A 14806-nucleotide genomic window follows, 5' to 3' on the forward strand; every position below is an offset into this window, starting at 1 on the left:
AACTGAAAGATGCAGTCTGGAGAAGGCCCCCTTCAAACCGGACACAGCTAGAGTGGGACAAACTACCTGCTGACAGGAGCAGAAGTCTCGTTGAGAGCTCCAGGAACTGCTTGTTTGCAGTGATTGCCTCTAAAGGTTATGTAGCCAAATATTAGGTTAAGAGTCCCATCATTTTTGTCCATGCCATTTTCATGTGTGTTATTATTTGAAATATTCTGTTGAATCAGAAGTCAAAAGCAGTCTGATTTTTGTTAAATGCAAATTACAAAATAATGGGTGCTAATTACTTTTGTCGGTTTCAAATTACTTCAGAGACAAAAGTGGATTATTCTTTCTCTATGGAGAGTTACCAACAAATGTGTCCAGGTATGTAAATCTATGTATGAAAATCTTGGCTCCTTACAACTAACTCCTATCAAATCAGCATGCAGCCTTGGGGTAATGATCAATGACCAGCTATCCATCACGGATTAAAATGTAACTGTCTCTCAGGCCGTATCCAATAGAGAGTACAGTGCAACTTCTGCTTTGGGCAATGGTCCTGTCATTACTGGGCAACCGTAACTCTCTACTGGCTAGAGTACCTGCGTGTACTACCAAGACATAGCAGAGGATTCAGAATACAGTGGCATATCTCATATGGTGTGGGTGCATGTCAATTCTCTTTTAGCAGCATGCATTATGATCCAATCCTTGATGCTTGTCTACAGAGTAGTCAATGGATCAGCACCTACTTAAACAAAGGCACTCAGAAGTTTCAATGTTCTATCTCACCCACTCAAGTCTGCTAGAGAAAAAGCAGAAGAAAAAGGAGCAGCTAATTAAGCAATGTGATCAACTAAGCAGCAGATCGACTCACTGATTGTGAAAATGACTGGATCAAAAAACAGCAGCCCCAGGGGGGCTCACTTGGTCGGAGTCTGAGAACCACTGATGTAAAGTTCTAGGGACACCAAAGAGACAGCCTCAGATAATGTACTGGAAAATTTGAGTTACACTGTGAGGAATTTTGTCAGCTAGCTGGTCTCGGGAAACTTCAGACCTCTAAAGCTAATGTCACATTAAGGGACTTCTATTCGTGGGGTAGGTCTGATTTCCTGCCAAAATTGCTGATCTTGTCGTCTGACCTCATTAATCTAAATAACTCAAAATTGCCTGCTATATCACATTTATGAACTAAGTGCCAAGTATCTAGCACTCGTGCTTGCAACGTTTTTTTATTTTGACAGCCAAAAGTGTGCAACACTGTAAAAAAGTTGAATGGCTACAAGTGATTTTAGCCACAGTCCTGGTTCTTTTATTTCTTTATCCACTCTGTCATGAGAAGTCAAACGAAATGACACCTTTTATTGGCTAACTAAAAAAATCACAATATGCAAGCTTTCAAGACAACTCAGCACCCTTCTTCAGGCAAGATGCAAGGGACCCGAGTTGCCTCGAACATATTGTGATATTTTTAGTTAGCCAATAAAAGTTGTCATTTTGCTTGACTTCTCACTACATCCATAACGGCTAACACAGTACAACACCCTAGTAGTTCACTCTGGCATGGTACATAAATAAGCAAAATCTGACAGACAGGCTTCTCTTTTGTTTTCAAGACCCAAAACACCCATATTCCTTAATTTTACATCACCGCATTCTAAGCATTGAATTTCTGGGTGACCAATCATTGGTTGTCAGTTCTCATGTATGCAGAGGCAATCCTTACAACTAAGGACAAAAATCAAACCTGTTTCACTTTATTGGAGTGAGCTGCAGATTAGTTTAACTAATTCAATAGGAAAATCATGAAGATCATGCAAATGAAAGCTAAAAATTAAAGTAGATGGAAAAGTTGCATAATGTGAACATGGTCTTAAGGGTCTCCTTTTCCAAATATACAGTGCATCAGACTTGATATTTAAGTCATCATTTAGAAATAAATGCATGTTATAATTTAAATACAACATCCAGTATGGGATAAGTTTAGAGAATTGGAAATTAAATAATTTAAATACTCACTCTGAAGTAGAATTCTTCATTCCACTTTGGATTAAGGGTCTGAAAAAATAAACAGTTAAAAATGAAGCAATTATGAGGAGTAAAATAACATTAAGCTTCTTACTTTATTTCATCAAGAAAATCCTCATTCAAAGCAACTTCAAATAACCTACCTGCAGACAACGGGTTTATGAGGATTACTTATTGTCTTCAACTAATTACATTAGAATGACAAAAAGCAGCTATTAATTTCATTTTTATAATCAGATTTATTTACATTGTGAAGTACACTGCACAGAGATAAAGTGTTCCAAGTCAGACTAGACGGATGAAAATTTGCATGTAGCATAATACACAGCACAGTAATAACAAGCAGCTTTTTGACCTCGGAGAACTGTAGCCAAACAGAAAAAAAATGTAAAAAGGTAAGAGCACTGCAATTAATCTCAGCCATAGCACTGACAATTCAAAGTACACAGGGAAAAAGGCAAATATAGACAAAAGGTTAGCAATAAGGACCAATTATCTTAGCCCCAAACTTTACAATCGCTGAACAGCTGAATTCATTTGTACACGTTACGCAACCTCAAGGAATGCTCAACTTACCTAAACAAAAATATAGAATAGTACTTACTGTGCATCAAAATAAATAGCAGATAAACAACTCTCTTTACATTCTTGAGCAACTTGATAATGATGATTTATAAAACACCAGATGTAAAAGCCAATCCGATAATGTTAAAATCTACATAAGTATTCAATTAAGTGGAATAAAATATAAATTTCATACACTTACTTAGGTGAAAGTATAATCTTTAACCCCGCAAACTAACATTTATAGAACTTTCTCAGCTATACTTTCTCATTGGTCAGTTAGAAACACAGTCTCTGTGCTTGGAAGACAGACTGTTTGACGGGCTAATGCTTGCAAATGACTATTATGGTGGTCTAGAGTGTCTCAACATACAACCATATAAACATCACATACAAGAACTTGGCCTTTTTTGAACATTATCAATTTTTCACTTTATTTCTCTGTGAACTCTTTGCTTGGAGTTTTACAAAAAGTTGGTAAAATTGTGGTGGCTCTGTGCCTAAGAATGTGTGCTGGTGTCTAGAAGGTTGCCGGTTTAAGTCCTATTACTTCAAGAAGAGATCCTACTAAGCTGGGCCCTTGAGCTAGTCCCTTAACATGAAAATCGCTCCAGGGACACTGTACAGTGGCGGTGCTCTGACCCTCAAAAGACATGCAAAAATAATAAAGTATTAAAAAAAAAACTGAACAAAAGGTATTAAACTTTGGAATCTTATTTTGTTTGGTATGTTTTACACTGAAACATTTAATGAAGCTGCAGAACTTTGGAAATTCTGAATAAATGCACTAACACTGGCAAATAAAGTATGACACTTAGGTTGACAGGTTGGTCTAAACCTGCCCACTGTGAGTGGGTTTGGGTGGATATGTAAATGTGCCTTGCAGTGGGCCAGTGCCTCCCTAAAATCAAAAGAGATCTCCATTCATTCATTCATTCATTTTCCAACCCGCTGAATCTGAACACAGGGTCACGGGGGTCTGCCGGAGCCAATCCCAGCCAACACAGGGCACAAGGCAGGAACCAATCCCGGACAGGGTGCCAACCCACCGCAGAACAGAGATCTCCTTAATGTCTTTTTCGTTTCTCCTAGACAACAAAGAGATCAGAAAGAAATAAAATGGAGACATTTTTTGTTTGTGTCATGTTTCTCAGATTTTTCTCTTGAGAAAAAATATACCACGGTATTTTCACAAGTGTCTTCTCTTGAGTTCAGCACAAATCTCAGCAAAGTTGCACAGTGGGTTCAGAGTTTCCAAAAACTGGCTTGACACTTTTTCTTGGCTATGTGAAAGTATTTACATTGTGTGCCTAGTAATATATGGTGAAATATACGGATGGTTGTTTGAGGTAATTAAACACCTTACTATAATTACAAAACTGTCATCCTTGCTTCTGGTAACATTTTTAGTTGTTCTAATTTGCATTGCTGTGCTCCAATTATATCACACTCATTCTAGATGAAAAGGCAGGTAGTGTGGCACAGTGGTTAAGACTTTGGGCTTCAAACCCTGAGGTTGTGGGTTCAAATCCCACAGCTGACACCATGTGGCTACAAGCAAGTCACTACATCTGTCTGTGCTCCAACTGGAAAAAAACAAAAGAAATATAACCAATCATATCTCAGATATTGTAAATCACCTTGGGAAGAGGCATCAGTCCCATTAACAGGTAAAAAGTATGAAGTCTTGAAAGAGATTACAACAAGACTAGAAAGACACCTCACAAAATGTGCTTTTTCACACCAAATTCTCAAGTTTGACTCCTGTTACCTCAGTTGCGTCTCATGTCTTCTTTTTGTCTAAAAAAGGAATTCAACGAGAAACATCTGAGAGAAAGTTGATTCTTAATCCATCCATCCATCCTCTTCCGCTTATCCGAGGTCGGGTCGCAGGGGCAGCAGCTTGAGCAGAGACGACCAGACTTCCCTCTCCCCGGCCACTTCTTCTAGCTCTTCTGGGAGAATCCCGAGGCGTTCCCAGGCTAGCCGGGAGACATAGTCCCTCCAGCGTGTCCTGGGTCTTCCCCGGGGCCTCCTCCCGGTTGGACGTGCCTGGAACACCTCACCAGGGAGGCGTCCAGGAGGCATCCTGATCAGATGCCCGAGCCACCTCATCTGACTCCTCTCGATGCGGAGGAGCAGCGGCTCTACTCTGAGCCCCTCCCGGATGACTGAGCTTCTCACCCTATCTTTAAGGGAGAGCCCAGACACCCTGCGGAGGAAACTCATTTCAGCCGCTTGTATTCGTGATCTCGTTCTTTCGGTCACTACCCATAGCTCATGACCATAGGTGAGGGTAGGAACATAGATCGACCGGTAAATTGAGAGCTTTGCCTTACGGCTCAGCTCCTTTTTCACCACGACAGACCGATGCAGAGCCAAGTTGATTCTTAATTGAAACATAAATGAGAATCTCTTTAAAGTCTCATGAGACATCACAGAATAACGTTTAAGCAGTAAACCTTTCCTATGGGCCATCCATAGTTGGTTCCTACCATGTACCCTGTGCTGCTGGGATGGATAGCAGACTCATACACAATGAACTGGGTATGTAAGATAAAAACTGGACAGAAGGATAGATGATTTTTCCACTGGCATGCAAGCCACAGCTTCTAGTATGGAAATGAAGCTTACACACACAAACCAAACAAAATGAACCACGGTGAAGGCCATATGACTTTGCATTTTGTTTTCCTTTATTACATGCCATCAGCTTACTGAAAAAATTGGAAATGATGGTGTTTATGCTGACAGAAAGGTGTGTCAAGGCAACAAAGAATAAAATCCACTCAAGTCTAATGTCAAAGATAATATAAAGAAGGAACTTTAGTTGAACTAAAACAACATACAGAGTAAGAAAACAAACAACAGACCTTCTGCCCCACACAAGAATATATCCTGCAGTATCAAAGATTCTTCTATCAAACCAACTCCATATTCACAAAAAGTCAGAAATTGTATTTTGGTTCAGATGAGTCATGGATCAGGAGACCAAAAGGCAAGCTCTGATGTGCTATAGCCTGCCGGGCTTTGGAATCAGGGCTGTTACAAAAAGAGGTACCTTTCAAAGAAACATCTGTGAAGCACAACCTCTATCTCCACTTATGGCTTGGCTTCCAATGCTATGTGAAAAATTGTTACCAAAAAAAAAAAAAAAAGCTTTAAATTGCTTGGATGAAGAATGATCAAAACAACTTTATGACTTTGTTTTTTTTTTTTTTTTTAAGATCAACTGCTGGATGACTTCTTCATGCTATCAAACGCCAACTATGAGGCTACAAAGCCTCTTTGTTTGCCACATTATGTGCGAGTGTTCCCAACACTTACTTCTAAGTCACTTACTTCATACATTGGTTAGGGTTGTTGTTCTGGCTCAGGCTTATTCTTTCTTTATTTTATTGTTTTCTTTTTTCTCAAAGTATTGGTCATCTTCTTATGTTATGCTTCTGGTTTTTATTTTTTCTCTTTTAAATTTATGTCGTTTGATTATTTTTGTTTATTATTTAATGTTTATGCATTCTGTTAAGTCCTTTTGTTAAATGCTGTGTGTTTTAGTGGTTGAGCCTCAGGAGGCGGGTCCACCATTATGTCATTTCTAAGGACCTCCCTGAGGCTATATGTTCATTGTACCACTGATCACTGTGGATTCTTGCACTTTTTTTCCTCTGTCTTTTTACCTTTTTATTTATCTGTTCCCTCCCCCCTTTCCTGCCCAGGCTTCTCTTTATACTGCTAGGGATGCAGGTACATGGATTACCAACACCGGAGAGCTAATGAGGCAATTGACGGAACTGCACATGTCTGCACGAGAATGCACTATCGGCCAATCACACCATCAATCTCCAGAATGCTCTGCCTTGCTACCACACATACCTGCAGTCCTCCAGGGCCTGAGCATCCTGTTGTTATATAGTTAAAGCTGCACATTTCCACAGACACTAACGTGCTTCACCATAGTCAAGTGATAATAAATAGCATATTAATCCAACACATGACATATTATAGTTCCATAAACCTAATTACCAAGGCTGAGCTGAATGCAAAACAATAATTTAAATATTTTCAGACCCACTTAAGCAAAATCAAGGTTACCAAATGGTGTGCCAGAACACATTAAGGTGCACTCATACACTATATACACACACACTCACTCACTCATACAGGGACAACAGAAGTCACCAGTTCATCTAACCAGTATGTCTGTCTGACTTGGGGGACAAACTTGGTGTGCTTAAAAAGAAAACCATGCAGACATCAAGAAACTGTGTAAACTCCATACAGAACTTCAAGAATACTCGGGCACATCCTCAACAGTAACATAAAGCCTCATGGGAGTCACTTCTTGAATATAGGACATGCCTCTTGACCAACAAATGAAGGGGAGAGATGGTAGTTTAGCAAAAAAACATGTATTTCACACATTTTGAGGATACAACTGGATAACAGACACATAGTAGATTATGTAACGTGACATTTTTTTTTTCTTTTTTCCATGGTCGTTTTCACATTGTTTGCCATTGTGCAGTTGCTTTTTTTCTTTTCAGACTGCATGAAAACATGAGATTAAATTTTTTCTCGGACACCACTACAAAGTACCTCAGGTAGGTAACACATAAAAAAACATTTTTGGGTGGAGTTTTCCTTTAAGAGAATGTACAAGCAAAGAACTTCCAAAATATACGGTGAAAGTACAGAACACAACAAAGAAGTCCTTTGTTGGTGGAAGAAAAAGAGAAATAGACCTGCTCAGTTGTCTAACACCTTAAGAAAAATGTGTTTGTATTTGCACTAACAGCATATTCCTCCAAAAGCACACTGTGTAGGGCTGGGAATATTACCGCTCCATAAAGATCTGCATTAAAGCCAGACAAATATCTTGAATGACTTTCAAATACTGCATTTGAAGATATCTGAAATTGCACCCAAGGTTAGTTCTTCATTTGTGATCAGTACAGCCACAATTACCCCTCCTGCTTGATGTACTAGAATAAGTGGACAAATGAATAACTCTTCATTCTTACATTACTACTGGTAATGTTAATAAAAAAGTCCAATTAGAACAATCCGAAAAAGAACAGGCTATTTAGCCCAACAAAGCTTGCCAGTCCTATCCACTTAATTCTTCCAAAATAACATCAAGTCAAGTTTTGAAAGTCCCTAATATCTCACTGTCTACCACACTACTTTGTAGTTTATTCCATGTGTCCATGGTTCTCTGTGTAAAGAAAAACTTCCTAATGTTTGTGCGCTATTTACCTTGAACAAACTTCCAACTGTGTCACCATGTTCTTCATGAACTTTTTTCAAAATAACAGTCTCGATCCACTGGACTAATTCCCTTCGTAATTTTAAACACTTCAATCATGTCTCAGCTTAAACTGAAAAGGTTCAGCTCTTTGAATTAATTCATGCATTTATTTCTAATAGGATTGACTACTGCAATTCGGTGTTCACTGGATTTTCAATTGTTCTTTATCAAGCCTCCAGTTAATCCAAAATGCTACTGCAAGAATTATTACATTAACAAGAAAATATGAACACATAACGTACACCTTATACTGGCTCCTGATTAAGTTTAGGGCAGATTTCAAAATCCTACTTTCAACATATAAAAACCTTAAATGGTCAAGGTCTGGCTTACTTATCTGAACTTATCATGACTTACAAACCAGAATGTACATTAAGATCTCAAGATGCCCATCTGCCTATGATTCTAAGGATTAATAAAATAACAGTGGGAAGTCAAGGCCAAGCTATGGAATGGTCTGCCTGCTACTATAAGAGATGCTCCTTCAGTCTCAGCTTTCATATCCCGGCTGAAGACTCACTACTTCAATTTTCAGTTAACTCTACAGACTGCATCTCTGTTGTTAGTAATCAGCACTAAAACATAAGTAACTAGAGGGCTCCACCCTTTGCTCGCTTCACTCGCCATCCCCCGTGTTTGGTTAATCGGATATACAATTTTAAAAGCATTTTTTTTTCTTTGGAATTGTTTCAATTTCATTATTTGCACTTTTACTTTAAAACTTCAGTAAAAACAATATTTGGAATTACCTTTTCTTCAAGATCACATTGAATTTTGATTCCGTTTTTCGAGATACATTGTGACAACGCAATGTATAACTGCCCGTGAGTGAATATTGTTTCTTTTTCTCTAATAAATAATCCAACTTTTTCTAAAGTTTGTCCCTGTGATTTGTTAATTGGCATAGCAAAAGCTAGTATCTATCTATCTATCTATCTATCTATCTATTCTCACTAGAAACTGTAAAGATTTTAATATGAATGACATACCAAGATCTCCTTTGGTGTCTAATGTTATTTGCGGAATATATACTAAATTACCTTTCTTGTCGCCTGTTAAAATTTGCATCGCTTCTCCATGATCATAAATATACACCTGACCAAATTGTGTTTTCTTCGAAATTAAACTTGTCGTTGCTTTAACTGTTGCAGAACCACAGATTCTCATAGCGTATGGTCCATTATTATGTAAATCTACGTTTTGAGCATTGAATGATGCAAAGGTGAAAAGATTATTGTAGACTCCTATATTTTGCCTGTAGTGTTTGTGGATTCTGCAGTGGGCTGGCGCCCTGCCTGGGGTTTGTTCCTGCCTTGCGCCCTGTGTTGGTTGGGATAAGCTCCAGCAGACCCCCATGACCCTGTGTTAGGATATAGTGGGTTGGGAAATGACTGACCGACTGTTTGTGGATTTCACTTTCCCCAAACATCAAATCTTTTAATTCTCTTGGATATGCCTCCTCATTGTGTAGAAACACTACTTTTCTCTGATAGCAACACGAATTCGACAATCTACAAGTCTCTGACTTAAACTTCAAAGCCTTACAATATTTCCATACTTCTGATATATTACCTATGTCCATATATTCGATCTCTATTCGCCTTTCCATTATTTCACAGAGTAATAATTTCTCTTTTTTAGCGCTAATGCGATCTTTATCTTTTTTTGATACTTTCGAATTTTTCTGCTTTTATATTCTGTAACTTGCTCTACATGTATACCGTGCCTACGTTTTTTTGTGTCTTTTTGTGCGTTATTACTGTAACGCACTCCTCTCAGGACTACACAAAAAAGACATAGATTGTTTGCAACTAGTGCAGAATGCAGCTGCTAGAATCCTAAGTAGGAAAAGAAAATCCGAGCACATTTCTCCAGTTTTGATGTCACTGCACTGGTTACCTGTGTCATTCAGGATTGACTTTAAAAATCTGCTTATGGTTTATAAAGCCTTAAATAATTTCGCTCCATCTTATATATCGGAATGTCTGACACCTTATATTCCAAATCGTAACCTTAGATCTTCAAATGAGTGTCTCCTTAGAATTCCAAGAGCAAAACTTAAAAGAAGTGGTGAGGCGGCCTTCTGCTGTTATGCACCTAAGATCTGGAATAGCCTGCCAATAGGAATTCGCCAGGCTAATACAGTGGAGCACTTTAAAAAACTGCTGAAAACACATTATTTTAACATGGCCTTCTCATAACTTCACTTTAATTTAATCCTGATACTCTGTATATCCAATTCATTATAATAACTATTCATGGTGGCTCTAAAATCCGTACTAACCCCTACTCTCTCTTCTGTTTCTTTTTCTGGTTTCTTTGTGGTGGCGGCTGCAAAGCACCGTGATGTTCCAACATTGATGGATTAAAAGCCAGAAGTCTGCACGACCATCATCATCAAGTCCTTCTGTGAGAACCTTAAATACAAAGAGGACTATTTCATTTTTGTTAGGTAGAATGCCCAGAGGGGACAGGGCGGTCTCGTGGCCTGGAACCCCTGCAGATTTTATTTTTTTCGCCAGCGTCTTGAGTTTTTTTTTTGTTTTTTCTGTCCTTCCTGGCCATCGGACCTTACTTTTATTCTATGTTAACTAATGTTGTCTTATTTTAATTTCTTACTTTGTTTTTTATTTTTCTTTTCTTCATTATGTAAAGCACTTTGAGCTACTTTTTTGTATGAAAATGTGCTATATAACTAAATGTTGTTGTTGTTGTCTTGAATTCCACTGTTTTCATTATGTCTAACCTGCTCTGCATGTGTTTCGCCCCCCCTTGTTTTTGAACCTCTTTATGATGTTTTACTTTGTTTTCTACTCTGTCTTTTATTTCTGACCTCGCTTTGTCCTGCTATTTTTTCAATTACACCTGGTCCATGATGATTATTTTCCCTTTTTTCGAGTAATAATTTCCTTTTGTTTGTGCTAATGCGATCTTTATCTTTTTTTGATACTGTAGCGACCTCCACGTTCGGCTCGAAAAGAGAAGAAGTAAAAAAAACAAAAACAGACAGACGTAGTAAAGCCTCACAAAAGTTTTACTTGAACAATCAAGAAAAAGAACGCCGACTTCGTAACCACAAACACAACCTTCTAGCACCCTATCCAACCCCTCCTCAATCAATACCCCACTGTCAGTCTTCCGTGCTGTACTCCACCCTCCCTCAATCGGACCTAACAGTCACTCAAAAAAAAAAAAAAGGCTTCAACCTGGCTGGGATGCTACAATACTTTCAAATTTTACTGCTTTCATATTCTTTACCTTTCTCTGCATGTGTATTGTGCCATCATTTTTTTGAACCTTTCGAATTCCACTGCTTTCATAATCTCTTATCTGCATTTTTTTCTCTCCAACGCTTTTGGGTCTCTTTTCTCTGCGCTGGTCTTTCTTCTTCGCTTAGTTGTTGACGTTTCATCTAGAACGTATTATCCTTATACGCTTTATATGAGCTGAGAGCACAAGATCTGTGTGCTACATACCTTTACACAACTGAGTGTTTTGCTGCCCATGGTCTTATTTGATATTGGTTGTAAGTAGGGTGTGTCTTGCAAGAATCTCATGCTCCCCGTCCCCGCGAGACGGTCTTAGGACAATCTCTTGGCACTAACTCTCATGTTTACGGTCCCCGCGAGATGCTCCGTGGTCAATCTCTTTCGTCTTGCGGGTCTTTTAAGTGTCTCCCGAGAAGATCATGTCTTGTCTCCCTGGTTTTCCTTTCCAAGATTTTTTTTTTTATAATAGATAGATATGATAGTTAGAATTTGTTACTAACCCTCACCTATTTGGTTTCTCTTGTTGGTACACAAATGTGGCACTTGGTGTCACTGCCCTACTGCCAAGTTGTTTTGCATGCCTAAGGAAAAGTCATCTCTGATGGAGGATTGCAGAAATCGTCAGGTAGAGGGGTCCTTTCATTGGATTGGCTGGCCCAGAGCTGACTCAGCTGTGGAATGGCCAAGAGGAGGAGTGCAGCTAGATAGATAGATAGATAGATAGATAGATAGATAGATAGATAGATAGATAGATAGATAGATAGATAGATAGATAGATAGATAGATAGATAGATAGATAGATAGATAGATAGATAGATAGATAGATAGATACTTTATTAATCCCAAGGAACTTTGAACAAATCCAAATTGTAGTATGTAATATCTACTGTTGAATTCCACTCTGTACTTGTAATATTTCTAGTGCACTATTATATTGTATTGAGGATTACTTGTGTTCTGTCCTCTTTTTTGACACCCACTGTATGCCCAACCTACATGGAAAGGGGTCTCTCTTTGAACTACGTAACATTGTGTAATTTAGATGAAGTTTCCGCCTCACTCATGAATCTGATGAGTTACCCCAGTATGGCAAAACATATAGAAATATTTTTTTTTTTTTTGTATTATGATGTTATTGTATCCAGGAGATGACAGCAATAAATGTTCCCTAGCACACCATGATGGAATGAGCCGGTAAATAGAGATGCTTCAGCGTGTAATGAACAGGACGGGCAACATTAGCCCTGATGGTCTCTTTAGTGTCAATGCTTCCAGTGAGTTTAAGGCCAGTTTTATAATGCAGCTAGCCTTCCTGATCAGCCTATCGAGGTATTTGGCATCCTGAGCCAGTGATGCTATCCCAAAGGCCACAGCACAGAACAGTACACTGATGATAAACACTGACAAAGCAGTCCAAGCAGTTTGCTGCACAGACTAAAGAACAATAAAATAAGAGAAAAAAAGAAAAAAATGTTCTGGTCCTTCTTGCAGAGCAGATCTCTGTTGCTCACTTCACCCAGTCTGCTGTTTAGATGAAGACCCTGGTAATTATACAGTATGTGTACACCATCTCCATGACCTCTCCCATTACGCTGATTGATCCTGGGGACCAACTGGTACTCTGGAAGCCCACCACCAATGCCTTCACTTTACAATGTTCTCAGGAGAACAATTCTTATCTTTACCAATGTAAAACTGTTACTCTCAGTTGCTTGTTAACTTGGCACAGCATTCAAATGCTTTGCATGTTTCAACATTATTTGAAGTTGTGTTAAACAAATCAGTGATCAACTTACAAAATGCAGGTGTAGGATTCAACAATAAAGAGGTGCTAATAATGTTGAAGAGCCTCGTGATGAAAGCATTTGTCACTTACCTAGACTACTAGCCCCATGGGATGTCATTTTGGTCCAAGGGAAGATTTCCTAACCAGCCTATCGCACGATAAACACACAAACAGCTGCCTGCCAATGTGTTACTTTAGAAATGGCAGAAGGAAAGCACATGAACGCCTGCAACACCACACAGCAGGAACCCCTACCTAGAATACAAGCACTAATCGGCATGCCACTGTGGCCCACTAAAAATATCTGCAGAGTGTGTTATTTTTATCTCACAGTGTGGGAAATCTGCAATGTACAATTAGCAGAACATTCAAAGTATGTGCCGACTTCATACCACAGATTCAGAGTGGCACATTATCAGAGAAATCTATTATGGAGCGGCCCATTTTAAACATCTTGATGAACTACTTAAAAGAGAAATGCCCACCAACACTTTAAATGAAGCAGGGAGCAGAGCAAAAAAGGTCAACAGTAATAAAATGAATTTCCATGACAACCTGCTTCTGAGGAATGATTGAGTATAAAGTTGTAATTAATGTCATTCGCACTATGCGACTGTCACAGGAGCCTAATGGTGTTGCTGAGAGATCAGTCAGTCAAATTTGAATTTGTGTGCTGCTGTGCCTTTTCTTGTGTAATGGATGGCATGCAGTGACTGGCATCCCAGCCGGGACTGAACAGGGATCCTTACCTGGTCAGAAGGGAAATTTTCTTCCCCAGTACGTTAGGTGGCAGCCTCCTTGGGTTAGGATCCCCATCCAGATGCTCACAGGGCATACTGGAACCTGTAGACCTGTGAGGCAGCCCTGTTGGGTTCCATGGGAGCTGCCACAGGTAGCTGAAGGCATTAACAATCCCTACTATGTGGGACCTGCTTGATCCAGAAGTACTTCCACTGGGCTATACACTAGCACAGGAAGAACTCTAGGGTCCTAGATAAAAGGGACCACTCAGGCTTGCCTGAGAGGTGTGGAGTAAGACTTTCTCTTCTGTTCTTTTTCTGGTTTTCTGTGGTGGCAATCTGCACCACCACCACCTATTCAAAGCACCGTGATGTCCCTACACTGATGGATTACACGGCCAGAAGTCCACATGACCATCGTTATCAAGTTCTTCCATGAGAACCCTGAATATAATGAGTACTGATTGAGGTCATTTATGTTAGGTAGAATGTCTAGAGGGGGCTGGGCAGTCTCATGGTCTGGAACCCCTGGAGTTTTTTTTTTTTTTTGTACAAGGTATTTATAAAAATAAACCTTTTTTTCATACTGGGACATATGTCTACGAGGTTGTGTCTCGGGTTTGGAGTGGTGCATCGCCCCCTGGTGATCACACTTGTAATCGTAATCAATTAAAAAAGTTAAACATTTGAGTTGGTCTCGTCCGCTATAGGAGATGGATGTCTGAAGCAGAGCTCCGCTAGCAGCGGCTTTATTCTCCCACGTATTTCATATTATTTAGAGGTATCCTGTATTTAACCCGACCAAGGAACTTCCACTACAATATACAAGCATGAGTAACAAGAACCCCTCCTTCAACCGCCACCTTATCGTGGTGGAGTTTTTTGCGTGTCCCAATGATCCTAGGAGCTCTGTTGTTGGGGCTTTATGCACCTGGTAGGGCCACCCAAGGCAAACTGGTCCTAGGTGAGGGATGAGACAAAGAGCGGTTAAACAAACCTTCTATGATGAATGAAAACTTTGGACGGTGTTTTCCCTTGCGCCCCCCTCTGGAGCCAGGCCTGGAGGTGGGGCTCGATGGCGAGCGCCTGGTGGCCGGGCCTGCACCCATGGGGCTCGGCCAGGCAC

At 39.6% G+C, this 14806-nt stretch overlaps 1 protein-coding gene across 4 annotated transcripts in view; it reads right to left on the bottom strand.

Moving 5' to 3' along the window:
- nedd4l (NEDD4 like E3 ubiquitin protein ligase) overlaps positions 1–14806 on the bottom strand; it is a 555383-nt gene that overhangs the window by 280606 nt on the left and 259971 nt on the right. For all 4 annotated transcript variants that reach the window (XM_051928330.1, XM_028802511.2, XM_028802516.2 and 1 more), the window contains exon 4: positions 2005–2043. In XM_051928330.1, the coding sequence (XP_051784290.1) occupies positions 2005–2043 (39 nt within the window). The remainder of the gene's footprint in view (positions 1–2004; positions 2044–14806) is intronic.

The sequence above is a fragment of the Erpetoichthys calabaricus genome, chromosome 5 (assembly GCF_900747795.2).
Source record: "Erpetoichthys calabaricus chromosome 5, fErpCal1.3, whole genome shotgun sequence".
NCBI classification, from domain to species: domain Eukaryota; kingdom Metazoa; phylum Chordata; class Cladistia; order Polypteriformes; family Polypteridae; genus Erpetoichthys; species Erpetoichthys calabaricus.